General features: G+C 38.6%; 1 protein-coding gene across 2 annotated transcripts in view; it reads right to left on the reverse strand.

Annotated features, from left to right (window-relative positions):
• Positions 1-1,086: 1,086 nt before the first annotated feature.
• The window catches only part of LOC120106160 (probable LRR receptor-like serine/threonine-protein kinase At1g56140), a 38,450-nt gene continuing 12,338 nt past the window's right edge, over positions 1,087-27,198 (reverse strand). Inside the window, exons 1-22 of one of the 2 annotated variants that reach the window (XM_039119059.1) lie at positions 9,029-9,112; positions 8,824-8,895; positions 8,650-8,721; positions 8,407-8,478; positions 8,039-8,110; positions 7,887-7,958; positions 7,291-7,362; positions 7,098-7,169; positions 6,930-7,001; positions 6,748-6,819; positions 6,583-6,648; positions 6,152-6,217; positions 5,676-5,720; positions 5,521-5,585; positions 5,016-5,395; positions 4,126-4,327; positions 3,875-4,045; positions 3,656-3,774; positions 3,143-3,353; positions 2,588-2,819; positions 2,319-2,469; positions 1,386-2,016 (exon numbers count right to left, since the gene is read on the reverse strand). In XM_039119059.1, coding sequence (XP_038974987.1) covers positions 1,627-2,016; positions 2,319-2,469; positions 2,588-2,819; positions 3,143-3,353; positions 3,656-3,774; positions 3,875-4,045; positions 4,126-4,327; positions 5,016-5,395; positions 5,521-5,585; positions 5,676-5,720; positions 6,152-6,217; positions 6,583-6,648; positions 6,748-6,819; positions 6,930-7,001; positions 7,098-7,169; positions 7,291-7,362; positions 7,887-7,958; positions 8,039-8,110; positions 8,407-8,478; positions 8,650-8,721; positions 8,824-8,834 — 2,685 coding nt within the window. In that variant the 5' untranslated portion in view covers positions 8,835-8,895; positions 9,029-9,112 and the 3' untranslated portion in view covers positions 1,386-1,626. Of the gene's footprint in view, positions 2,017-2,318; positions 2,470-2,587; positions 2,820-3,142; positions 3,354-3,655; positions 3,775-3,874; positions 4,046-4,125; positions 4,328-5,015; positions 5,396-5,520; positions 5,586-5,675; positions 5,721-6,151; positions 6,218-6,582; positions 6,649-6,747; positions 6,820-6,929; positions 7,002-7,097; positions 7,170-7,290; positions 7,363-7,886; positions 7,959-8,038; positions 8,111-8,406; positions 8,479-8,649; positions 8,722-8,823; positions 8,896-9,028; positions 9,113-27,198 lie in introns of those variants that run through there. The other variant, XM_039119058.1, reaches the window with a different exon arrangement.

The following is a 27,198-nucleotide window of genomic DNA, read 5'->3' on the forward strand; positions in this document are numbered from 1 at the left end:
TATCCACTTTATTCATTATATAAGAGCACACCCCTGAAAACTGGATGGTATATATAATTTGGATCAAACAGTTATCACATTAGACATAACTAGATTATTAAATAATATGAGTTCGACCGAGATAAACTAGATTGTTAAATACTACAAAGATTTAGACCCAAATGGTGACTAAATAGGAGGAAATTTTCACCCCAAGCATGACTTGTCGAGGTCTTGTTTTTAGTGCTTGTACAAAAAATTGGGATTCCTACCTCAGACCTAACCTTGTGAGGGGTTCACGTCTACATTGAACTCTGAGAGTCAGACCGGCTATATTTCTGTTTTTTTGGTAATTTCTTATTCTCTTTCTTTAAGGGAATTTCATCTTAGCAATTTTGTGAAGGATAATGGTCATCTTTGTTGTGAAGCCACAAATAAGATGTTTCCTCTTGAATTGATCATCATTCAGCTCAACTTGAGATGCATCATTGTTAACCCAATAATACAATGTAGTATATATCATATAAATCTACGAGTTCTAGCTGTTTTATGGTCCAATACTGGAGCCGAGTTTTTCTTTCCACCCATTATGAAGCCATTTCAAAGTCACCAAGATCTTAGGTATGATAAATTCTAATCACAAACTTCTCCGGAATTGAAATGCTCATGATGCTATTAGAGCAATAATAGCTTGATCCTAGGAATCCATGGAATAGAATCCAAATCATAATCATCTTTTCTTTCTTGCTTTCTTTCTTTTTTCTTTAATCCTCAATTTTAAGTGCTCAAACGCATTAACCTACTTTGCCAGAATTGCAATACTCCCGAATAGCTCTTAGCAGTCGGTGTTATTCAATAAAACTTAATTGTCCTCTGATCCTTTTTCTCATTAACATATAATTCACAAGTCTAGGCAACCCGAGCAAAATCCTAAATGATCTTCACCACATGTTCTTATAAGCTTCAGTTAATTATATTTTTGCCAAAATGATTTAATTCATAAATCATGGAAAGATTTCTAATGGAGGTATAATGGGGAAGGAAGAAGCACTCTTGGTCAGAATTAATAGATTCCCTCCTGGTCAGCATCAATAGAATCCCTCATTTAAAAAATGGGAAATAAGTACTCAGAAAATCCAATATACATAGTGCTTGTTGATGTTATATCTACAACAAAATATGCAATGAGGTAATAGTACATCACCCAAGGATAAATTCTAATAAAAAACAGCTAGTTGCAGAATACTCTCTTATAATAGCTGAGTGCATCAAACAAGGTATAGAAGTTGCAGTACTCGAGGAAAATGACTGAACTTTCAGGATGTTATGAACAAAAACCACGAAAATATGAGATGGCCCAAGGAAAGACAGAAGCTTGCTTTTGTGTTGAAGATTCAGAAAAGAGGAGAAGAAAACCTAGAGTAATGTGAATGAAAGCTATGTGAAAGTGTTTGGAGAAGTTGACAGGATTGGTGAAAAAGGTTTCACAAGCCTTAAGGCCAACACTTGATGGTCAGAAGTTACATAAAAACTCAAGATACTGGAAAAATGATTTTGATATGGACATAAGCATCAGGGTTTGCTGGTTCTTTCTTAAGATTTGCCCAAACATAAGCATCATGATTTAGGATGACACGCAAGCAACAATCACCTTCCTTCACTAATGGTCTTATCCATCAGTAGTTGGGAGGGAGAAGCTTCGCAGCGTATTTCTTGTGATATGGTTGCATTTGATGCCATGCTAACTTGGTCATTTGCAGATCGTTGGGTTGAGGTTCCAGAGAAGTAGACAGTGGCAAAGCTGCTGCTAATATCCTTCCAATCCGTTAAGTAACTAGGCTTCATTGTGACCTCACTCACTTCGATGTCTCCTACCAACATCGCCACCACCCTTGACATGGTCGGTCGCAGCATGAGTGATGCTTGGGTGCAAAGAAGAGCCACACTAATAACTCGAGTGGCCTCTTCCTTGTTGAAAGATGTAAGTTTAGGGTCTACCATTTCCAATTCACGCTGGTTTTCATGCAAATGCCAAGCCTGCGAGATAACAATTGACGAGTGCTATGAGAGATACTTCCTCAAAGATTCTTACAACCAAAATTTGAATATATGATCATTGGTTACTTAAAAAGTATTGTTGATTTGCCAGAATCAAAGAAAGGATTAAATTAGTTGGATATGTGAAGAAGATAATCTTGTGCATCCTATGGTGCCCTTGGGGAATTCTCTTGGTAAATGGGGCATGTAATTAGCCTTTAAGAATGCCTATTACAGAGAAATATACAATAGCAAATCATGATCATAAGATTCTTGTAAGTTAATTAAATTTATCAACATACCCATTCAAGAAGATAGACCTTCTCTTCGCTGAGGCTTGAATCTGAATTAGGCCGTCCACAAAGAATCTCGAGTGCGACAACCCCAAATGCAAACACATCAGCCTTTTCTGTAAGATGCCCTCTCATGGCATACTCTGGTGCGAGATAACCACTTAATCAAACAGCATATACTGTTAGTTAGTGTCCAAGTACACTTAATAAATGAAAAACATATAAATGATAGCTTGTTAAGTAAGAATGACTTTAGTGGAAAGAACAGTGACCCTTACATTGTACCAGCAACTCTTGTGCTAATGTGAGTTTTCTTATCATCATAGAGCTTAGCTAGACCAAAATCTGATATCTTTGGGTTCAGATCAGCATCAAGGAGAATGTTACTGGCTTTGACATCTCTATGGACAATACGCACACTTGATTCCTCGTGAAGGTAGGCCAGACCTCTTGCTACACCCAAACATATTTCAAAGCGTTTAGGCCAATCAAGGTGCAAATTGCTGTTCCCTGCAACGAGACCACAATCATGTACATGAATTCTGAAATTTGATGCTGGAAAGCATGAATGAATGATGGATTGAATCTGATGCTTCAATTTGTATGACACTTGCAGTGGATGCATGCCCTTCATGGTTAGTATACAAGGCAATCCAACAAAAATGATGTGCGATCTGTACATTTGTGTAAATGTCTCTGCATCTTTAACAGATCTATTTCTGTTTGGGGCAAACCTATGAGGGTTGCACAACCCGTTGCCTAAATATGTATACAGAAATTCTACAGCTGTGAAAATGAAAGGGAATTTGAGCGATCAAGTCTATAAAGCATACCGAAGATTGCTAGGTCGAGGCTCCTGTTTTCTAGGTACTCATAAACCAAGAGCCATTTGGCACACTCAATACAGCAACCATACAATTTCACAAGGTTCCGGTGTTGTACTGCAGATATAGTTGCAATCTCTGTCATGAATTGGCGCTTCCCTTGGTGAGATGTTGCTGAAAGTTGCTTTACAGCCACTATTCTCCCATCAGACAGTTGACCCTACACAAAAAATTGAGTCAATATATAGTTATGATGGATCTTGATGCTAAAATTATTTTTATCCTCTTTCTTACGATGACTATTAGTGGGCTGTTTAATGACTAATCAGGAAGATAATGAAAAGTGCAGCAAGAGAACTTATGGATACACTCATTTGACCTAATGAGCTAGAAAAATGAGATAGACTAAACAACATGTATGATGAACCCCTATTGTTTTTTTGATATTGTTTGTAAAATATTTAGAGGTTTTGGTAGCAAAGGTTTATTGCTTTCAAAAAGGAGTGAATGCAAGAAACTAACCTTAAATACAGGCCCAAATCCTCCCTCTCCCAGCATATTTGACAGATGGAAGTCATTCGTAGCAGCCTTCATTTCCGCGTAACTGAAAGTGTCTGGTCTGGTGGTCATTCCTAACAACTCTGAAACATTTTGAAAGAAGCACAGAGTTCACTACATTCAATGATTACATTCACTTCTGATGCAAGTAACTGTTGATCTATATCTAGCAGAAGTTTATACCTTCATCCTCCATGCTTAGCCTTTTTTTCTTCTGTCTCCATATGAAAGTTCCAAAAATAGCCAACAATAATCCTAAACCAGCAAAAGCAGCTACGATCCCCACAATCAAACCTGTATGTTTCTTGGTTGAACTCTGAGTTGGTAGTTTGTTAGGTACTGTAGGAGTGAAATCTGGAAAATATATTGAACAATTAGAAGTTGGCATCCCAATGTTTTAAAATATTCATTATACAAACCATATAGTTGAATACCATAAGGAGAAACACTGATAGCTGAAACGGATGCACCATAGTATCCTTGCATAGGCACACAGCAAGTACCCTTTCCAGCCCAAAAGAAATGGAGTTCAAGGAAATTTTTGGTTACTGGAACTGTGAACTCCTTCACAACAGCAATGAAAGAGCTCCCACCAGCCTCTTTTCTTATATCAAAGTCCTTCTCTTTGAGAGCCCCCTAAAACATTAGAAAACCAATAATGCCAGAAAGAGTTAACCAAAATCAGGACTATGCTAGATGTTCAAAAGTCCATATTGACCGAAATGTGCATTATTGCCATTAACCTGAAGAAAAACATTTGCATTTTCGTTCTCAAAAACACACATACACATTCAAGAACAAGTTATATTTATGGTTGTGACAGCCCCATTTTAGGTTTTTCCGCTGAGTACTATCAAATTCAAGCATTTTGATTTCTTCTTCTGTGAATTTCTCTAATTGCAACAAATATCATGATCAAGTTTCAAGTTCCCATATATATTGGAGTATCATAATGGTTTGACAAAAGGACAATTGAAAAACCAATCACATAAATAAGGCGAAGCATAACATAAAGGGCCACAATTTGTATAATAAAATATGCACATTACTTGACCAAAACATTCAGACACAATAAAAAATGTTTCTACACCAGTACTGAATCAGTATTGTAAAAAAAAAAAAAATAAGTGCTAGAAATCATAGTAACAGAGTGATTCCTTTTTTATGGAATTCTTGCTCACATTGTTAAGTAATGATTTATTATGATTCTAATTTTCAAGCAAAGCAGCTGAACCCATAAAATCTATTGATTTTGTTATAGGTTTTCCCTGATCATAAAAAATAAGTTGTGTAACTTATGACATAGTACATCTAATTCTCTTACCTGTATATAAATATCAAAAACCCTTCTTCCCGCACTCTTCCATGTAGGTGGATTGGGGTATGTAGTCTCAGCAAATTGCAGCTTTACAGTGTAATTTCCATTCTGAAGTCCAATCCCGTAGTATCTCAGGGATGATGGCGATAGCCTTGCAGTTTGGAACAATTCTGAATCCAGAGTATTTTGGAATTGAGATAAGCTGTTAATTATATAGTTAGCACCTGAAGAGTCTGCAAAGCTTCCAACGCTACTAACACCCCACTTAGTTGTGTCGGTCACATAGTATGATGCGGTGGTGAGAGTGGCATTATCAATTTCATAAACAGTTCCATCAGAAGCTGTAATGGTTTTACTACCGCCACACTCTATTGCAAAGGAAGAATCTGTAATTAAGTGAAAAAAAATATGGTAAACATGACTCTTTTTGGGTAATTATTTAGAGGGTATGCTCTCTCTGTAACATAATTAAGAGCTGCAACAATGAAAAAATTAAAGGAGTATAGCTCACATATTGGAGAATCATGATAGCATGGTATGTCTCGCTGAAGGCAATTTAATCCTGAAGGCAAAACACTGCAAATGAAATGATTTTAGTGACACTTGGGAATGAAATAGTTCTCACCATGAAATTTCTTACAGCGTGTGCTAAATAGTGGTAGCTACCTGCTGTTGGAACTATCAATCACAAAATTGTTGGCCACCAAGTTCCTGTGGAAAATACAGCGAAGGGACTTTATTATCGGAAGATCTAGGCATTATTAGCCACTTAATTAACACTATTAGACTGTGGTTATTGTGAGAAATAAAAGAGTTCCATGGACAAAAGCAATCCAGGAAAAGCTAATTTTGGCCAACAGCTGTTAAGCTGTTCAAAACTGGTGGTAACACATTACTACCATATTTCTCACACAAAAAAAAAAAGCTAACAATGTTTCAATCTAGCCTGTACTTTTGAATTTTAATGTTTTATTTTTCTTTCATTATTTAAGGGTGGAATTATCCTCCCTTTAGTCAAAAGAGTAAAAAGAAATATAGTATGGCTTTTTTCATGCTAATCGCAGAAACTATTGCTCATATTCATATATATGCTCAAAATTTAGTTATAAAATATTGAGCCTCATTAAAAATATGAAACGTACAGCTGTAAATTTTGTTGGCTAACCCAAGAAGGAAATTGTCCTGAAAGTTGATTGTATGATAAATCTCTGCAGAGAAAGACAGAGTTTAGAGCTAATAGCGCAAACTCAAGAGGAAGCAGAATATATCATCATTCATCAAACAACATTAACCTCGCATATCTATATAACAATAAGGAAAAACATGTTAAGACAAAAAGAAGAAAAAAAGAACCAAGAAAACTGAAAGGAACAATCTTTCATTTCCCTCATTAGAAAGAAGAAAAAAATGGACATTCTTTCATCAGCTGAATGCAAGTTATAGTTTGAAAAAACAAATATGACAAGCATTAGAATTCTATTTAACAGAAATGAGTAAATTACTCTAAGACTCATGCAATAGAAAATTTAGCCAACTTGCATCAGTTCAGATGAAATAAACAAGATGCACATACATATTGATAAGTGATGTGCTTTTTTGAGTCGGCAAATTTCCAGATAGGCTATTGTTGCCCAGAAATCTGTATGGAGAGACATTATAATGAATGTAGAAAAGTTAATATGTTAGTCGAAATCTAATAGAAGGAATGGATCGATTATCTGTTTAAAGACATTCTTACAAGTAGTTGAGTGAGCTTAAATTGAAGAGCGACTGAGGGAGTTGGCCTGTAATGTTGTTGAAGCTCAAATCCCTGAAGAAATGGGTAATAAGAATAATTACTATAGCAGTAACAAAACAAAACCCATAAAGATTGTCGTGTGACTTGTTTAACTTAAATTATGTGCCGCAAAACGTTCTTACAACTTCTGTAATTTTGGGTACTGTGCAAAGTTTGATGGAATAGTATCAGACACCTTGCTATTCCTTAAGATCCTGGGCAAGGAAAACATCATATGGCAGGATTTATTTTAGAGCACAATAAAGTACAATATTGGAATTAAATATTTGATAAAAACCATGTGGCCTTACAAGCTTGTCAAAGATGTAAAATTACTAATAAAGCCCAAAGAAGAGCTCCCATTTATTATATCACCTATCCTTCTGCATCATAAAATGAGTAGTTGTCAGCTGGATAATCATGCAAGCTGACTGCAAGCCACACTGACATACTAATTGAAATCACAAAAACATCTTATAGAGACAAGAAGCTACAAGACATTACAAGTCATTCAATTTGACGAGATTAGAAAAACTTGAAGGAATTGGACCTTCGAAAGAGTTGCCTTGGAATCTCCTACAAGATAAATTGCATGATTAGATAGTAATTCAAAATTATATATATATAAAAAATGCTATGCTTCTTGCAGCAAGTTTCTTCCCGTCAAACTTCAAAATTAAGATTAGATGGAATGCAATTGAACGGCTATGTAAGCGCAATAACCTGTATATAATTACACTGAGCTATACTTGTCATGGAAAATATGTGATGATTATCCAGTGATCAGAAAAACATTAATATATTTCGATATGTACAAGACGTAGTCTGAAACATCTTTAAGCTCATGGTGAATCCATCACCAATAGTTTGCCCAGTAATTATGGAAAAGCCAGTACATTATGACTTTGTGAGGATATATTCACCCTGCTCAGTGGACGAAATATGATGTTGATTGCAAAGGCGTTCATTGCAGAAAAGACATCATGGTGTGTCGGAGTGAATTTTATGAAAATGAGAAAATAATACCATGTATATTTTCTTAGAAATAGACCATGTAATGTTAAAGAATGACTACTGAACGTAGTAGTAATTAATCTTACAAAGTGGTTAGGTTTGTCCAGCCCCCAATAAACTCAGGTATTTTGCCTGTGAAATTAATGTCTGATGCCCACCTGAAAATAGAACAAGAATTCTATAAGGCACTTAATCTTGGCCACAACTACATATTCAAAAATTATTTATTAGGACTTACAGGATCTGCAAGCTTTTGAGATTAGACAATGTGGATGGCAAGTCACCACTGACTCCAGAACTATCCATGTACCTGCACATAAGATAATAGATTAATGGAATTAAGTTTGTATTCACATTTTGTTGAGAGAAAGGGAGGGAAGTCCCACCCAATTGAAATTGCCAAGGTCAAGTACTAGGAGATGCACCACCCAGCACTCAAACAGAGAGAACCTCCCTTAGGCAGTGGAGGGGGTGTTACAGATGGGGCATCAGCCAGTTCACTTAAGTTTATATTTTGCTGCCTATAATGGCACAAGAAAACCAAGAAAAGAAATGTGGTGCTTGACTGCAAGATAATAAAAATTAAAGCAGTAATCGAGACTTAACCATTTTTCTAGACTTGTCAAATTCCCAAGCTCTGGAGGGAGTGGACCACTAAAATTATTGGCACCCATACCCCTGTGAAAAAGAGTAAAAGGGAAATAGATTTAGCCCTGTCTGCTTACCAAGTTTCTGTAAAGACTACATTAATCTTCAGAAAGAAATGCAATATAACCATGGTGTCATCATAATATAGAAGAACAAGTAAAAAACAAAATTTACCAAGGATTAAAAGGAAAGATTTCTTACAGTGATATCAGCTTCTGAAGTTTCCCAAGTTCCTTTGGTATAGGACCTGACAATGCATTAATCCCTACATTCCTAGTGATGATTATGGGACCAGATGAGAAGAGGAAAGTTACCTTCAAAATTGACTTTGCGAGCCCCACCAAAAAATAGAAATAAAGAGATAGAGAATCTTACAAGTATTGCATGGCAGTCAAATTGCCAATAAATGCTGGCAGCGGACCAGTCAGGTAATTTTGGCCTAAATTCCTGCAATGAGAAAGAACATCATGTTAGAAATTAGAACCACCTGAATCGCCAACAATACCACTGTCCCAATTTTTTCGCACTAATATAACCCAAGATTGTAACCCATGGAATCACAGCCCTCCATCAAACGAACCTCCCGCTGCGACAAACCACGCGGTTCGCACGTGCCCACCACCCCACCTCTAATATAAATGATTCCACCCATCCTTTTTGTTTGTTTTTACCGCCACACACGTCCGATCGCGTTGATGTCGTCCTCCCCACCGCACGTGGCCGGCGGCGACGGTCCGGTGGAGAGGCGGAAGGGGTGGACGGAGAGGGACGAGGTGCGGCTCCTGCGAGCGGCGCTGGAGATCGCGGAGGAGGCGGCGACGGCCTTCGACCCGTCGGTGCCCCTCTTCGGCCGGATCGCCCGGGCCCTCCGAGGTTCCTCCTTCGCCGACGAGGAGGGCCTCGCCAAGATCCGCGAGCTCCGGCGGAGCTACGAGGAGAAGCGCTACAAGATCCGCGTCGGCGCCGCCGTGGGGGCCTTCAACACCTCCTCCTTCGAGATCAGCAACCGGATCTGGGGGGGCGGCGCCGCCACTGTGACCAAGAAGAGCAAGAACAAGAAGAACAAAAAGAAGAAGAACAAGAACAAGAAGAAAAAGAAGACAGTGTAGGGTTTTGGTCGTTGTGGTGGTGATGGCGATCTTTTTCTTTCCTCACTCTTTTTCTTTGTTTGTTATAGAAATTATAGAAATCTCTGAGTAGATCTTGTTAGGGTTGTCTGCATCTTTTTAATGGAGAGAATGGTTTTTGTCCGGTTTGATGCTTTGCTTCTGGGTTCTGACAGGGCCTTGCTTTCTTTTTTGGGTTTATATATATATATATATATATATATAGATAGATAGATAATTCAGGGCTGATTTCGTGATTTATTGGTCGAAATTTCGGCTGTATTATCTCGATCAATATAAGTTGATAAAATCTGAGAAATTAATCAATACAATATGCTCATATTGACATATTTTTTAACCTTTTTTGTTTTTAATTAGTAATTTTAAAATTAAAATTTAAAGTTTGGTAATATCTCAGTTTTAAAATATTGATCAAGGTCGCGAAAGATCTCTGTCTGCTCCGAGTTTTTTTTTTTTCACTTATCATGTTGATTGAAATTAATCAAGATCATGATTCAGAGAGATATTGCGTCGGGAATTAAAAAATCTTGATTTTGGTGGATGAGTGTAGGATTTGGAGTTCGTAGCTTGCTCTCTGGCTGCTGTACGGATGCGAAAAAAGTGTCGCATGTAAGCGGAATTCTTTCCTTTATTTTAATGATTTTTACTTTTTAAGTGCAGTGTAATTTTTATTTAATATGATAGCGGCCGTCCACCTTAGGAGGAGGACTTAGAGAATATTGGAAACAACAAAGAAAACCATATGGTATATTGGGTAGCTTTTTAAGAATCTAGAGCTAAAGGAAGGTCAGATTATAATCGATCATCTTCATATCTAATTCGGATTAGATTTGGATACTATTTATTTAATTCAATCAATTTTGAGTATGATTCTGGATGGTCAATTCAAAAGCTTCTGGATACAGATACATATATACCTGATTTTTCTGGATTCAAATCCAAATTCGAATAAGAAATTTAAGTTAAATTAAATCAAAAAATCAATTAAGTGATTAAAGAAATCTAAACTAAAAGGAATCCAAATATCGGATAACCATCATCAAAAATTCAAACTTCTTGTTCGTCCGTCTCGTTTCTTTTTCCTCTTCGTTGTCTTCAAATAACTAGGATTTCAAAGATTCTGTACACTTCCTAGTTTCTACTCGGTGATTGCAATTAGTAGCAGCCGTGAGACACCTTAGAGGCATCACAGATCTCGTTTACTTCGGTGACAAGCAACGTTGAGTGGTATATCCTTTATGAAATTGTTAGTTTTTATTATTGATAAATACTTTTTAAAATTATATTTTTTAATTGAATATTTTCTTTAGGATCATATTTTTATTACTAGTTTTCATCATTAAATTTTACTAAAATTTAATTAATATCCAAAAAAGTATTTGATTTATATCCATATTTGGATAAGAAAATATGGATATTTTAATATCTATCCATTTATAACAAATATGGATATGTTTAATATCCCATTTGTATCTATATCCGTTTAGAACAAATATGAATATTAATTTTAATATCTATTTATATTTATATCTGTATTTGTATTTGTTGAAAAATATAGATATAAATATAAATATATTAAATCCCATCTGTTTTCAGCCTTAGACAAATTATATTTGTAATAGCCCAGGATTTTCATGAGCTGGTGGGCCAGCCTAAAGAGGCCTAGGCCCTTGAGCTTCAAACATGCAATGCACGTGAGGGAGGGGCGCGAAAGACTCCGGCTGGGAGTCTTCATCCTCCCCAGTTGTGCCGGAGACTAGGAGTCTTATTGCGATCCAAAGACCGGCGAGACCATAAAAATTGATCTATAAAACCCCCTCCTCTCTTTTCTCTCGTGATCCCACTTCTAATTCTCGATCAATCACTTGTGACAAGCATGAAGTTTCCCTAATTTCTATCGATATTTCTCAACAAACTACTATCGATTTGCCTCACCGGAGCAAGGTAATCAACCCCACCTCTCTTATATATTTATTCTAAAATTCCTCAGCCATCATCAATGACTACATTTGCCTGATTTTCGTTGGCGAGTCACCATATTCGGATGAAGACCCAATGCCCTGTTTGCTCTAGTTTTTCTCCGCATTCTTCACCGTGATTTGAGGTCGAGGTCCTTGTCGGAGCTTCGATCAAGCTTCTGGCATGCTCTACTATCATATTCGAGCCTCGATCGCCGACCGATGAGCCGAAATATCCAACTCTCCCTTTTTTTGGGCCGACCTAGCATCGGCTTTTCTCTTCTCCACTGCCAACCGACGTGGGTCTTGATTATCACCAAAGATTGAACATCAGGCCGCCGCCACTGCCGACCGCTGAGGCTGCATCCATTCCGATCAATCACAAACCTCCCCTACTTTGAGAAAGGAGATAGTTTCCTCCCTTTTCTTCTCTCTTCTTCCTCTTTCTCTCTATATGCTTCTAACTGAAGAATCCTTCTCTCTCCTTTGTTCCCCTTTGTGCTCTTTGGTTAACCCCGTAGACGGTCTAAGACGGACATCATTGTGATCACCTCGAGTAGCCATGCAGCATGTTGGCCTCCACCATAGCACTTACTGAGCACGTTTAAATTTCATCATTATTATCATCAATCTTTATTGAGCTATCTATATTGTAGCCTGATTCTTGTTTCATGAGTTAACTGGTTTGATTGGCAAGAACAAACCGACTCTGATGATCGGATGCTGCTATCTAATCAACCCTATCCTTCCTTCACCCCGATTGTTGTCCGCTACCATTGAACCCTTAATTGATAACCCCTCATCTATTATCTTTTTCTTTATTAGATATATATTTCTTGATCAAATGGATTGAGTTACAAATTACTGGGTATTGTCATCGTGAGATTTACATTGATAAATTCGGTTTGGCAAATGATGGCATGTTTTATATGATTTTTAGTACAAATATATTCGCATAATTATTATACGTATCAAATATTCAAAACATAAATACGTAAACAAAGATACATTGAATTTGAGAGAAATTTATTGCATAAGCAGAAACCGATTTGATAAGAGTAACATGTAAATCTGACGGACGAGATATAGTTTGAATTAACCTTGTCATGGGACAGCTTTGATAGGCTTACGTGTAGGATAGTGTCTATGGGTTTATGTTAAGGATAGCCACTGTTCGTCCTTTCCTGTCTACCTAAAAATATCTTAGACAGATCGTTGTTAGAACCGACGAACAAAAGTTTAATTAAATTTTACTCTTACCTTTCCTACTCGAAGAATAGTGGTTGTAAGAGGTCGATCCACAGGGAGGCGATTGGAGTTGCATAAAAATTAGAACGTTCATTCGGATTTGAAATCGATTTTTGAATGATAAAAGGAAAACATTATTTCGGAGATGTTGATGGATTCTCTAGTCTACCGGATTATGATTTTTAATTGAAATTAACTAGAAGACATGTACTTAGATTCAAAAAGCATTTTTAATGAAAAATAAAGCTCTGGCATAAAATTAAAATGGATGAAACTAAGGGGATTGAAGCAAACATAAATTTCATAAAAGAAGATTTAATGTATTGCATAAAAGAAATTAAAATTTCAGCATAAATACAATCTTAAAAGTAAAACACTCCTCCAAAATAAAATTCTCTAAAGTTAAAACTTAAAATATTGTTCTCAAGTAAAACTCAAACTCAAAACACATTGCTCTCAATAAAACTAAACATAAAGCATTGCTCTTTAAAAATAAAACTAAGCATGAAACATTGCTCTTAAAAATAAAACTAAACATGAAAAGAAAAAGAAAAAGAATAAAAAAAAAACAAAACAAAGGAATGTGCTCTGTTTGAAAACAGAGCATCAACACTCCTCTCTGTTTCTTCTTCCCCGAACCAGCCGATGGCCTCCTTCCTTCTTCTTCTTTGGACCCGATCCCAGCCGAGCACCTTCTTCTTCCTTGGACCAGCCCCAACCGAGCACACCCCTCTTCTCTTCCTCCTTCTCCTCTTATAGCCGCGGACGGATGCCTGATGCGGAAGGAAGATGGCAGACGCGGGGAGGAGTCGATCTTGGCGTGATCCGGGCGCTGTGAGGAGCTGGATGCGGTGATCACGGGCGGAAGCTTCGTGGACGGCTGCTGGGAGGAGCTGGATGCGGTGAGATGGACGGCTGCGAGGCGGAGGAGGAGCGATCTTGGCTGGGGCTTCCTTCTTCGGATGCTGGGATCTTCCGTGATTGCTGGGAGGAGCCGATCACGGTTTGGGGACGTGGACTTCCTTCTTCAGCCACGCGATGCCGCTGGGAGGATGGGCTGGCTACGGAATCGTTGCTGATTTCCGTGGGATCGCAGGAGGGTGCCGTGGGATGCTTGAAGATGGCGGCCTGATGCGGAAGGAAGGATCACGGGCTCGCTGGGAATCCGGCTTAGATCACGGGAGAGGCTGATCTGGATGCTTTGTGCTGTGATTCCGCTGAGGACGGACGGCTGGCTGTGAACGCGTTGATGGCGTGGAGGATTTGGAGACGCCTTGCAGCTAGGCTGGCATGCTGGAAGGTTGCTTCTGGGCTGATCGCGAGAAGAACGGGATCACGGGATGAGATGGATCCGTGGGTGCAAAGGCGTGTCACGGATGCGGTGGATCTTGAACGCGGAAGGAGGGAGGAGCCGGGAGCTTTGTGATGCGTGCGGACGGCTGGGAGGATATGGGAGACATCAAGTTCCATCCGATTAGTCATATAGTATGATATGAAATTTTGCTTGTAGACGGATGGGTCATCTATTCTGGCTGGAGGTCAAGTGCAATTCTTTCAAGTCATGGGTCACCCAGCACCTTATGGCAAATTTAGATTTGTCCGGAATTATTTTCCAAAGGCTCAAAAGAAATGGATCCGATTCGGACCCGAACCCGACTCGGACCCGATTTGAAGTCAAATTTGTAGTCAATGTGCATTTTATCTATAATTTATACTAATCTATGTTAAATCCAAATATAATATTAATCTAGTGAATTTATTATTATCGGTTAACAATAACACTAATTTTAGTAACATGTAGGTCGCACTTTTGTGCTCTCATCACACCCCCCAACTAGCTTATTGCTAGTCTCTAGCAATTCAGTGCGAAAAATGATAAAATAAGAGTGCAAAAGTGTAATTTATTATATAAATATACTAAGATAAATACTCATTTTCGTTAGAGCATTACGATTGCACTTAGCACGTGCAACAAGCCGTTAAACCCCTAGGTTACCCTAGTGGACGAGTGTTGTCTCGTGAGGGTTTGCAGTGAAGTTACCCACAAACTTCAATCCCAAAATAAAATTTGTTTTATGAAATGAAAGTCTAATTTTCAAGTACATAATTGATAAGAATTTCAAAAGCACACAAGGTTTTAATTACTAAGTAGCCCAATTTCTAGGTTAGTATGCACTTTAAGTTGAAGTTATTAAGTTTTCCGTTAGGAAGTTGTAAGACTTATTTATACTTGAGTGCTCAGTGAAGTTTGGACCATGCACAAGCTAAGGTTTTGGATCTTCAAAATATCGCTAATATTAGTAGTTTCCAAGAATTGGTCGGACAAAACCTATTTGCTGATTCAAAATCATCTTTTCTGCAGGATTTCGAGAGCTGTGGATGTTTACTTTAATACCTCATGGGTTTTATCTGTAATATTCCAGTTTACTCGAATTTTTACAACGACGGCTTTCACACTATTGTCTTTCTTAAGGTCAGTATACATTTTTTTTTTCTTTTTTTTTGTGTTTTTTTTTTTGCATTAAAGAGAAATGATAATATATATATATTGTGCACTTTTACTCCTGTGATGATTCCTCCATGTAGCGAGCAATTAGTCGACAATTCTCACACCAGTTGGCATGAGGTGTCGGGCATCAAGACTCCCCTACGGACCTATGCTCGGGTTCCTCATCACAAGCCCGCTGACCTTTGACAATAGGTAGCCCTTTTCGATGTACCTGACTAAATCCACCATTTTTTTTTTTTTTGGATCAGAAAAAGATGGTTCATCAGGATTCGAGGTTGCTACCATATTCTCAACACAATGTCGAACCTATACCTTAGAAAATGCAGGCCAGATGTGTTGTGAAATTCAAAGCACTAATTAGCTTACAACTCACTAAAAGGAACTTAATAAAAAGAACTCACTTTGCACTACTTCTAACTAGTCATTGGGCTCTTAGATTTTATATACCTTGTGTGTTGAAATTTTTTTTTTTCAAAAATTTTACCTAAAAACTCTTTTTTTTTAATTTTTATAAAAACTCTTTTTTTAATTTTTATAAAATTTCAAATGCTTAAAAATATCCCCAAACCTAAATCTAACATTGTCCTCAATGTTAAAGAAAATTTAAAGCAGTAAGAGGACAGAGGAGAAGTTACCTGATATGGGTAGGTAAATTGAAAATTGGGGCAAAATCTCCCAAACCTGCATATTAGTAATTTTTTCTTTTTTTTTATAGAAGATATTCATATGTTGGGTTGCCTCCCAAAAGCGCTAAGTTTTATGTCTTCAGCCAGACAATTATAATTCATTCATGATAAACAGGGTCGGTCAGAAGTGTCTCCTCGACTTCTGGACTCAAATACTCAAGGTATGGTTTTAAACGATGTCCATTAACTTGAAATGACCTACCATCTTTAGTATTGTATATTACTACCGCACCATGCGGATGTACTTTCTCTACCATGTATGGGCCAGTCCAGCGGGATTTAAGTTTTTCAGGGAATAGATGTAATCGAGAATCATATAAGAGAACTTTTTGTCCTTGGTAAAACTCTTTACGAGTAATCATTTTATCATGCATGACTTTCATGCGATCCTTGTACTTCTTAACACACTCGTAAGCATCGTTCCTAATTTCTTCAAGCTCGTCAAGCTGAAGCTTTCTATGTTCTCCCGCCTTGTCGAGATCGAAATTTAAGCGTTTGATTGCCCAATAGGCCTTGTGTTCTAACTCGACAGGTAAATGGCAAGCCTTGCCATAGACAATCCTGTATGGGGACATTCCAATTGGTGTTTTGTAGGCCGTACGATATGCCCACAATGCATCTGTTAACCTAAGGGACCAATCCTTTCGAGATGGATTGACAGTTTTCTCAAGGATGGTCTTGATTTCTCTGTTGGAAATCTCAACTTGTCCACTCGTTTGTGGATGATATGGTGTACCGACCTTATGGGTGATGTTGTACTTCCTAGCAAGGGCTTTAAAAATTCTATTGCAAAAATGTTTCCCCCCATCACTAATGATAGCACGAGGGGTGCCAAAGCGAGCGAAGACAGACTCCTTAAGAAACTTGATCACTACTTTGTGATCATTGGTCTTACACGCGATAGCCTCAATCCACTTAGATACATAGTTAACAGCTAGGAGTATGTACTGGTGCCCAAATGACATAGGAAAAGAACCCATAAAATCAATACCCCAAACATCAAAGATTTCTATAATTAAGATTGGGTTTAGGGGCATCTCATTTTTTCTTGAAATTTTTCCTAGTCTTTGACATCGGTCACATGCTTTGCAATACTCGTGTGAGTCATGAAATAGTGTGGGCCAATAGAATCCGCACTGCAAAACCTTTGCAGCCGTCTTTTTACCACTGAAATGACCACCACAAGCGTGGTCATGACAAAAGAAAAGGACATTCCTTTGATCGTGTTCAGGGATGCATCGTCTGATGATTTGATCAGGACAGTATTTGAACAGGTATGGTTCATCCCAAAAATACCATTTTACACGAGCTAGGAAGCGAAATTTTTCTTGTTTGGTCCAAGAGCTGGGCATTTGTTCAGTAACAAGGTAGTTGACTACATCAGCATACCATGGAACAGTGGTATGGGAAATCATCATTAATTGTTCATCAGGGAAGGTCTCGGACACAGGCATGGATTCTCCAGATGATTCAACAATTAATCTGGACAAGTGGTCAGCTACGACATTTTCAGATCCCTTTTTATCTCGAATTTCGAGATCAAATTCCTGGAGCAATAGGATCCAACGAATGAGCCTTGCCTTAGCATCCTTCTTTGTGAGAAGGTACTTAAGGGCGGCATGATCGGAATAAACAAGAACCTTAGATCCTATCAGGTAGGGACGAAATTTATCTAGGGCAAAAACCACTGCCAACAATTCTTTTTCAGTGGTAGAATAGTTAAGTTGGGCGTCATTCAGAGTTTTGCTTGCATAATGAATCACATGGGGAAGCTTCTCTACTCGCTGACCTAAGACAGCACCTATGGCATAATCGGATGCATCACACATGATTTCAAAAGGACGACTCCAATCAGGACTCCTTATGATGGGCGCTGAAGTTAGTTCAGACTTTAGTCTCTCGAAAGCAGTTATACAAATTGGCGAAAAATTATAAGTAGCATCTTTTGCCAACAAATCGCATAAGGGTTTCGACAATTTACTGAAATCCTTGATAAAGCGGCGGTAAAAACCCGCATGCCCTAAAAAGGATCTGACTTCCCTAACAGTTTTGGGAGGTGGTAACTTGGCAATTAATTCTACTTTGGCTTTATCCACCTCGATTCCCCTTTGTGACACAATGTGTCCCAAAACAATACCTGATTGGACCATAAAATGACATTTTTCCCAGTTAAGAACTAAATTTTTCTCTTTACATCGTTCTACAACAAGGGTCAAATGATGGAGACATTCATTAAAATTAGATCCGAATACAGAAAAGTCATCCATAAAAACTTCTAAAAATTTCTCCACCATGTCGGAGAAAATGCTCATCATACACCGTTGGAATGTAGCCGGTGCATTGCATAACCCAAAAGGCATGCGACGATAGGCAAAAGTGCCATAAGGACAGGTGAATGTGGTTTTCTCTTGATCCTCACGTGCAATTGGAACTTGATTGTATCCAGAATAACCATCAAGAAAACAGTAATGAGAGTGGCCAGCTAGACGTTCTAACATTTGGTCAATGAAGGGTAGTGGGAAGTGGTCTTTCCTAGTCATGGCGTTCAGCTTTCTGTAGTCGATGCACACTCGCCATCCAGTTTGGATTCGAGTTGGGACTAACTCATTTTGGTCATTCTTATCACAGTAATTCCAGATTTCTTGGGTACAACTTGAACTGGGCTCACCCACTGGCTATCAGAAATAGGGTATATAATCCCTGCATCTAAAAGCTTGATGACCTCGGCTCGAACTACGTCCTTCATGATTGGATTAAGTCGCCTTTGTGGTTCTCTAGAAATTTTTGCATCTTCTTCTAGATGGATTTTATGTTGGACCACAGAAGGACTAATCCCCTTAATATCAGCTATAGACCAACCGATAGCTTCCTGATTCTTCCGAAGGATACTTAACAGCTTCTCTTCCTGTTCTTTAGTTAGATTCGATGCAATTATAACAGGTAAGGTCTTGTTTTCCCCAAGAAATGCATACTTCAAGTTTTCGGAAAGGTCTTTAAGTTCTAGTTGTGGAGGTTTGACATTGGATGACACTAGCTGAGATTCCGAAATAGGCAATGATTCAAACTTGGTGGCCCATCTGCTAGTATCCATCACTGGAATGGAATCTAACAATGCATTAACCTCTTGACTTGACACACAATCTTGACCAAAATTAGCCAAACATCTTTCTAATGGGTCAGAATAACTCGATTCTTCAAAAGAACTGCTAATTATATTCTCAATCATGTGAATTTCTTCCAAATCGTCCATCTCAGTTGACTGACTACTACTATGAAAAACATTGAGCTGGACAGTCATGTTCCCAAAGGCTAGAGTCATTATTCCATTTCGGCAACTAATCACAGCATTTGAAGTGGCCAAAAATGGTCTACCTAGGATCACCGGGATGTGACTTTCTGGATTTTTTACTGGTTCAGTTTCAAGGACTACAAAATCCACAGGGTAGTAGAATTCATTAACTTTTACAATCACATCCTCTACAATTCCTTTGGGATACTTCACAATCCTATCTGCTAATGACAAGGTAATGTTTGTGGGTTTTAATTCCCCCAAACCTAGTTCGGTGTAGACAGAATAGGGTAATAAGTTTACACTTGCTCCTAAGTCTAATAGGGCTCTCCGAATGATGGTGTCTCCTATTTTAATTTCAACAGTGGGGCAACCAGGGTCCTTGTATTTTGGGGCAATCTGTTGTTGAATAAGAGATGAGGCTTGTGCCGCCATCACAGCTTGTCTAGGAATACTGGTTTTCCTTTTCACCGTGGTTAGGTCTTTTAAGAATTTTGTATAGGAGGGGATCTGTCTGATAGCATCTAGGAAGGGTAAATTTATTTGAACATTTTTAAAGACTTCCATGATTTCATCGTACTGAGATTTTTTCTTTGAGTCTTGTAGTCTACTAGGAAAGGGAGCCTTAGGTGTGTAAGTTTCTATTGGTTTCTCCTCTATTCCTTGTGTTCCTTGTTCTTGTGCCTTTTTCTGGGTGAGGTTTGGTTCATGCTTTTCTTCTTTTTCTTGCACAGGAAGTTGGACTTTGTTGTCCACTTGCTTGCCAGACCGTAAAGTGATAATTGCCTGGACTTCATGGGTAGGGTTTCCATTAGAATCAATCTGAAACTGGCCGCTCGGCCCTTGATTCTGTTGCCTACTAGGGTTAGGCACTGGTTGACTAGGTAGTTCACCTTTCTTTCTATCCCCTAGAGAGTTTGCTATTTGGCTTAGACTAACCTCAAGTTTTGCAATTGCTTGCGCATGGAATTGGTTAGTCTGGGCTTGGGCTGTATTGGTCTGTTGTTGTTGCTTGATAAAATCTTGTTGTTGTTTCATCATATTAGCCATCATGGTTTCTAATGGTGAAGATTGCTGTGGGATAGGAGCATTATAGGGAGGTACAGATGGAACGAAAGATTGGTTCATTTGTGGTGGCCCTATCCTGAAAAAGTTGTTCTGAAAACCTGGTGGACCACCTTGATGCTGAATAGGTTCGTTCTGCTTATATGAGAAATTTGGGTGGAACCTATTATCAGGGTGGTAAACTGGGCTGAATGAATTGGGAGTGGGCTTCTTGAAGGCACTATACGAATTTAGAGCATTTGCTTGCTCGGCCTTTATGTTGGGTAAACTAGGACAACACTCCAATAGATGCTCAGAACTGTTACACAAGATACATAAACTATTTGACTCGTGATCCACTTTCATGATTGGATTTAACTCTTTATATGAACTCGAGCTAGTGGAAATAGTGAAAGCATCAAACTTTTTGCTTAAGTTGTTCATTCCAGTCACCAGATTGGACATGACATTTTTGAGATCTGGGTCTGCTTTCATTTCATAATTACCTGGTTTTCTAGACCCGAACTCATCTCTATTTACTTCCTCACCATAGCTACTCCAATTTTGGGCGTTTTCAGCTAAGTCAACAAGAAATTCATAGGCTTGATCTGGGGTTTGGTTCATGAACCTACCCTTGTGCATGGACTCAATCATGTTTCTATGTGCCGGAGGTAGTCTTTTATAAAAGAAGTGGACCAGATCAGCCTTGTCAAGCCCATGGTGCGGGCACTTGACTAACAGATCATGGAATCTTTCCCAAAGTTGGAAAAATTCCTCCTCAGATTTTCCTCTAAAAGTTCTGATGGCATCCTTAATTTTTTCAGTTTTTACCATGGGATAGAACTTAGCCATGAACTTCCTAGACAACTGTTCCCATGATGTGATGGAATTTGAAGCAAGAGAATACAGCCATGCAGCAGCACGATCTTCTAAAGTCATGGGAAACAATCTTAATTTAATACCCTCTTCATCTAAGTTTTGATTTCTAAATGTTTGACAGATTGTCAAAAACTTGTTTAGATGAATATAGGGTTGTTCACTCTCGAACCCATGAAACTTGGGTAACATGTTTATTGTTGCAGCCCGAATTTCAAATTGGGCTGCATTATTTATTGGCAATACTATACATATAGGTGGACTAGCGGATGCAGGAGCGAATAATTCATTCAGGGTTCTAATATGTTCACCCATTGTAGAGATCGACGGTTGGTTTACAGTTCGCAGGTTATGATGAAAAGTTCTGTCAATCTCAGGATCAAATGGGGTTAACTTATCCCTTAATGACCTTCTACCATGCATACATTTTCCACAACTTAATTAGACTCAAAATTATTTACTTTTTTTTTTAAACGAAATCCTAAAAGATAAGAAGAAGGGCTAGACCAAGATGACCACAATCAACACCACACAATAATTTGACCCTATTAATTTTAGAGCTAAGTGAGGTTTAGTAGCTTCTTAAATCTAGTTGCATAGAGACTTATCAGGTTAAAAAAGTTCCTGAAATTCTCTCTAGATTAGACAGCTCCTAATCTTCCTTTCAGATTAAGCTTGAGCTTACCAGTTAAGTGATCCAGTAACCAGTGACCAGAAAAGTCCCGGGGTGTGCAGTGGTGCTAGAAGGGATACACCGATACCACAATACCCGTAACAGTTCTCACTGTTGTAAAACTTTCCTAGACATTACCAATTACTAAATCCTCACTGGAGTGGCTTTCAGCCGCTTCTTTCCAAGAGCCTAATTGAGCTCGAAAACCCTAAGGCCGACGTCTAATTTGATTTTAATTTAATTTGGCTTAGGATAAGTATGCAAGGTGGTGATTTTTGGGCTAAGGACAGGTAATGACTTCCCGACCTTATCTTTTTAGTGGGTTTTGCCCTTAATTACTTTATGCAAATGCTTAATACTAAATGCAGCAAATAATCAATATATTTTTTAAAGTTTATGCAATGTCATTAGGTTGTATTGATTAAATGAGCAAGCAATTTTTTTTATTTTTTTATTTTTTTTTAAATTTTATGTTGTTTTTTTTTATATAGGAATAACTTGAATGTAAACTAAAACTAATCCTTATGCGTCAGTCAATCTCCGAATGCCCATTGAATAAGCTCTGGAGATTACTCCGTGAGGAGTCCCAATAGAGGTATGATCACCTCGGGGGATTGCACCCTATCAATTACTAGCAAAAATAATTTTTTTTTTGAAATTTTTTTTTATTTTAATTAACTTTTTTTTTAAAATTTCAAATTTTGAATCACAGAATTCAAATTTTGAATTTAAATTTTTGAATTTTTGAATTTTGGAAAATTTTTTTCAATTTTTTTTTTACTTTTTTAGAAAACTTTAAATTTCGAATTTCAAATTTCAGAATTTAATAACTACGAAATTACTAACTGAAAATAATCAAAATAAGGAAAATTAATAAAAATAAAAACTTACTACCGGAGTGCGTTCACTCCGGGCATCCAAAATCCGATTTGATCTTCGTGATCGTTCTTGCTTCTCGATTTGCCTCCCCGGCAACGGCGCCAAAATTCTGTTCGTCCTTTCCTGTCTACCTAAAAATATTCTAGACAGATCGTTGTTAGAACCGACGAACAAAAATTTAATTAAATTTTACTCTTACCTTTCCTACTCGAAGAATAGTGGTTGTAAGAGGTCGATCCACAGGGAGGCGATTGGAGTTGCATAAAAATTAGAACGTTCACTCGGATTTGAAATCGATTTTTGAATGATAAAAGGAAAACATTATTTCGGAGATGTTGATGGATTCTCTAGTCTATCGGATTATGATTTTTAATTGAAATTAACTAGAAGACATGTATTTAGATTCAAAAAGCATTTTTAATGAAAAATAAAGCTCTGGTATAAAATTAAAATGGATGAAACTAAGGGGATTGAAGCAAACATAAATTTTATAAAAGAAGATTTAATGTATTGCATAAAAGAAATTAAAATTTCAGCATAAATACAATCTTAAAAGTAAAACACTCCTCCAAAATAAAATTCTCTAAAGTTAAAACTTAAAACATTGTTCTCAAGTAAAACTCAAACTCAAAACACATTGCTCTCAATAAAACTAAACATAAAGCATTGCTCTTTAAAAATAAAACTAAGCATGAAATATTGCTCTTAAAAATAAAACTAAACATGAAAAGAAAAAGAAAAAGAATAAAAAGAAAACAAAACAAAGGAATGTGCTCTGTTTGAAAACAGAGCATCAACACTCCTCTCTGTTTCTTCTTCCCCGAACCAGCCGATGGCCTCTTTCCTTCTTCTTCTTTGGACCCGATCCCAGCCGAGCACCTTCTTCTTCCTTGGACCAGCCCCAACCGAAGCACACCCCTCTTCTCTTCCTCCTTCTCCTCTTATAGCCGCGGACGGATGCCTGATGCGGAAGGGAGATGGCAGACGCGGTGAGGACGCGGGGACGAGTCGATCTTGGCGTGATCCGGGCGCTGTGAGGAGCTGGATGCGGTGATCACGGGCGGAAGCTTCGTGGACGGCTGCTGGGAGGAGCTGGATGCGGTGAGATGGACGGCTGCGAGGCGGAGGAGGAGCGATCTTGGCTGGGGCTTCCTTCTTCGGATGCTGGAATCTTCCGTGATTGCTGGGAGGAGCCGATCACGGTTTGGGGACGTGGACTTCCTTCTTCAGCCACGCGATGTCGCTGGGAGGATGGGCTGGCTACGGAATCGTTGCTGATTTCCGTGGGATCGCAGGAGGGTGCCGTGGGATGCTTGAAGATGGCGGCCTGATGCGGAAGGAAGGATCACGGGCTCGCTGGGAATCCGGCTTAGATCACGGGAGAGGCTGATCTGGATGCTTTGTGCTGTGATTCCGCTGAGGACGGACGGCTGGCTGTGAACGCGTTGATGGCGTGGAGGATTTGGAGACGCCTTGCAGCTGGGCTGGCATGCTGGAAGGTTGCTTCTGGGCTGATCGCGAGAAGAACGGGATCACGGGATGAGATGGATCCGTGGGTGCAGAGGCGTGTCACGGATGCGGTGGATCTTGAACGCGGAAGGAGGGAGGAGCCGGGAGCTTTGTGATGCGTGCGGACGGCTGGGAGGATATGGGAGACATCAAGTTCCATCCGATTAGTCATATAGTATGATATGAAATTTTGCTTGTAGACGGATGGGTCATCTATTCTGGCTGGAGGTCAAGTGCAATTCTTTCAAGTCATGGGTCACCCAGCACCTTATGGCAAATTTAGATTTGCCCGGAATTATTTTCCAAAGGCTCAAAAGAAATGGATCCGATTCGGACCCGAACCCGACTCGGACCCGATTTGAAGTCAAATTTGTAGTCAATGTGCATTTTATCTATAATTTATACTAATCTATGTTAAATCCAAATATAATATTAATCTAGTGAATTTATTATTATCGGTTAACAATAACACTAATTTTAGTAACATGTAGGTCGCACTTTTGTGCTCTCATCAGCCACCATGAGCTTATGCGTGGGATAGCCTCCATGGACTTACATATGGGATAGCCTCTACGAGCTTATGTATAGAATAGCCCCTACGGGCTTATACGTAGGATAGTCTCTACGAGCTTATATGCAGAATAGCCTCCACGAGCTTATGCATAGATTTTGTCAATCTTGGACTGGGTTATGATCTTGGCTAGTCCATAGCTAGAAAATAATTGATAAGAAACATGAAAATCAAGTTAATGAGAAACAGATGACATGATATAAGAAACTGTTGTTGAACAATTGGTAATATTTAAAATATATATATACATGTATGTGTGTGTGTGTGTATATATGTGTATATGTATGTGTGTGTGTATATATATATATATGTGTATATGTATGTGTGTATATATGTGTGTGTATATATATATATGCTTTTTTGAAAAGATGGTAATAAGAACTTAGGTACATGTTATTTGTACGCCGGTTTTCGAGTATTGATACAATACTTATTTTATCTAGTATTACTAGTTGATTGTTTTCTTACTACTGATGGTGTAGCAATTTGAAATTTTTACTGGGCTGTAAAACTCACAACCCTTTTTTCTTTTTTTTTAGAGTTGCAGGCTGCATGTGGCTTAATACTTGGCTATGGTTGGGATTATATTAGAAATGGATGAATAGATAGAACATACTGGTTAGATGATTAAATTTTATAATTGGACCAGTTTTGTTATTTGTTATAAAATGAAATAGTTTTGGTTTATAGATAGTACGGTTGTGATAAATTTTCACACCTATAATATAATATTCTCTAGAGCTCTACCCTAAAAAGTGTACGGATGTGTTACGTGTTCGAATCTCAGTATTGTGTTCGAGGTGTGACAATATTAACTTAATAATTTGAAAATTTTCTCGAGTGAAACTTTACAGTTTCGTGACTTGCTATACTTTGATGCTAATGAATATGTAATAACGTCGTCTTACCCAAAAGAAAAAAAGAAAAATTTTGATAGTATATATGTTGCCAGTGTTGAGAGCTAGCAGTTATTTTAGAATCTCAAGGCCCTTAACACTACTCCTTGAACACGTGGAAATGAAAACTTTGTTGTTCGTTTCCCACACTTGGATCATCTACATCTCTACTATATAGCTCGGGACAGCTGGGGCTCCATATCTGCTCGCGGAGCGCTCCGGTTGGTGTTTTTCACCTGAAAACCTCCACCTCCGAGTTTCCTCAAGGTCAACTTCGACGAATGCGTCCTGCAGGGCAGTAGGTGGGGCGAGGCAGGCTTTGTGGTCAGGAGCCCCGATTCCAGGGTGATTGTGGCTGGGGGCTGCCACTTGTCTGATATTTTGGTGTCAGAGGTGGAGCTGAGAGCGGCTTGATCTGGCCTATGTTATGTTCGGCGTGCCTTGCAGGGGAGAGACGTCCTCTTGGAGGGTGACTCGGCGACGGTGATTGGGTAGATCCTGCAGGTTTCGGGTGGAGTCGACGACTACCACCCGCTTTTGAGAGATACCGAGCTATAGTTCATGATAGATTGGTGCTCCAAGCAAAGCACGTGTTTCGAGAGGCCAATAGGGCGGCGGACTAGATAGCATTTTTTGTTGCTAACATTCGGAGGACCACCTATGGGAGGGTGGACGAAGCTGCCTATGGCTCTCCGTGATGTGCTGCTTTTTGATTTTCTTGGCTGTATTCATATACGTTATGTATGATACTTCCGTTTTAGCAAAAGAAAAAACAAAGGGAGAGAAGTGGCATTTGGTTTGGTTGCCCAAGCTGGAATATGTAAGGAGATATCCCCTCAATTTCAAGTCCTTTTTGCATATTATGTAGATATTAGAGTTCCCTCGGGACTATTTTTATATTAAATTTTAACATTGAGAGAGTGAAGAAATTCTAAATGTTCATATTTACATGTGACTAATAAGTTGTGGTTTCTAAAAGCTCATGTTTCTCCTACATCTCTACCATGAAATTCCACAATCCGGAACTCGTTGGGTGCTGAAACAGTTATGAGCAACTTCGTTTTCTCTTTTCATGGCAATTATTAATTAAGAATTTTACTCATGGTCTACTGTACCGATCCGTACGGGCTGGTACGTACCGGTCTGGCCTGGAACCGGTACCAGATCAGCGTGGAATCTGGTACCGGTAGCTTATCGTTGGAGAACTGGTACGGACCAGTATGAACCGGTATAGGACCGGTATGAATCAGCGTTGGATCAGAATGGAATCGAAACCGGTATGGAACTAGTACCGGACTGGTACAAGATTGGTACGGACCGGTACAAGACCAGTACCGTACCGGTTCGAGCCGCCACCGGTACCGGTACGGCGGACCATGATCTTGCTAATATATATGTTAAAATATTTTAGAAGAAAAGAAAAACAAAAGAAAAAGAGAAAAAATAATTTTAATTTTTTATTCTATCATATTCGGTATATCTCAG

The sequence above is a fragment of the Phoenix dactylifera genome, unplaced genomic scaffold (assembly GCF_009389715.1).
Source record: "Phoenix dactylifera cultivar Barhee BC4 unplaced genomic scaffold, palm_55x_up_171113_PBpolish2nd_filt_p 000481F, whole genome shotgun sequence".
NCBI classification, from domain to species: Eukaryota; Viridiplantae; Streptophyta; class Magnoliopsida; order Arecales; family Arecaceae; genus Phoenix; species Phoenix dactylifera.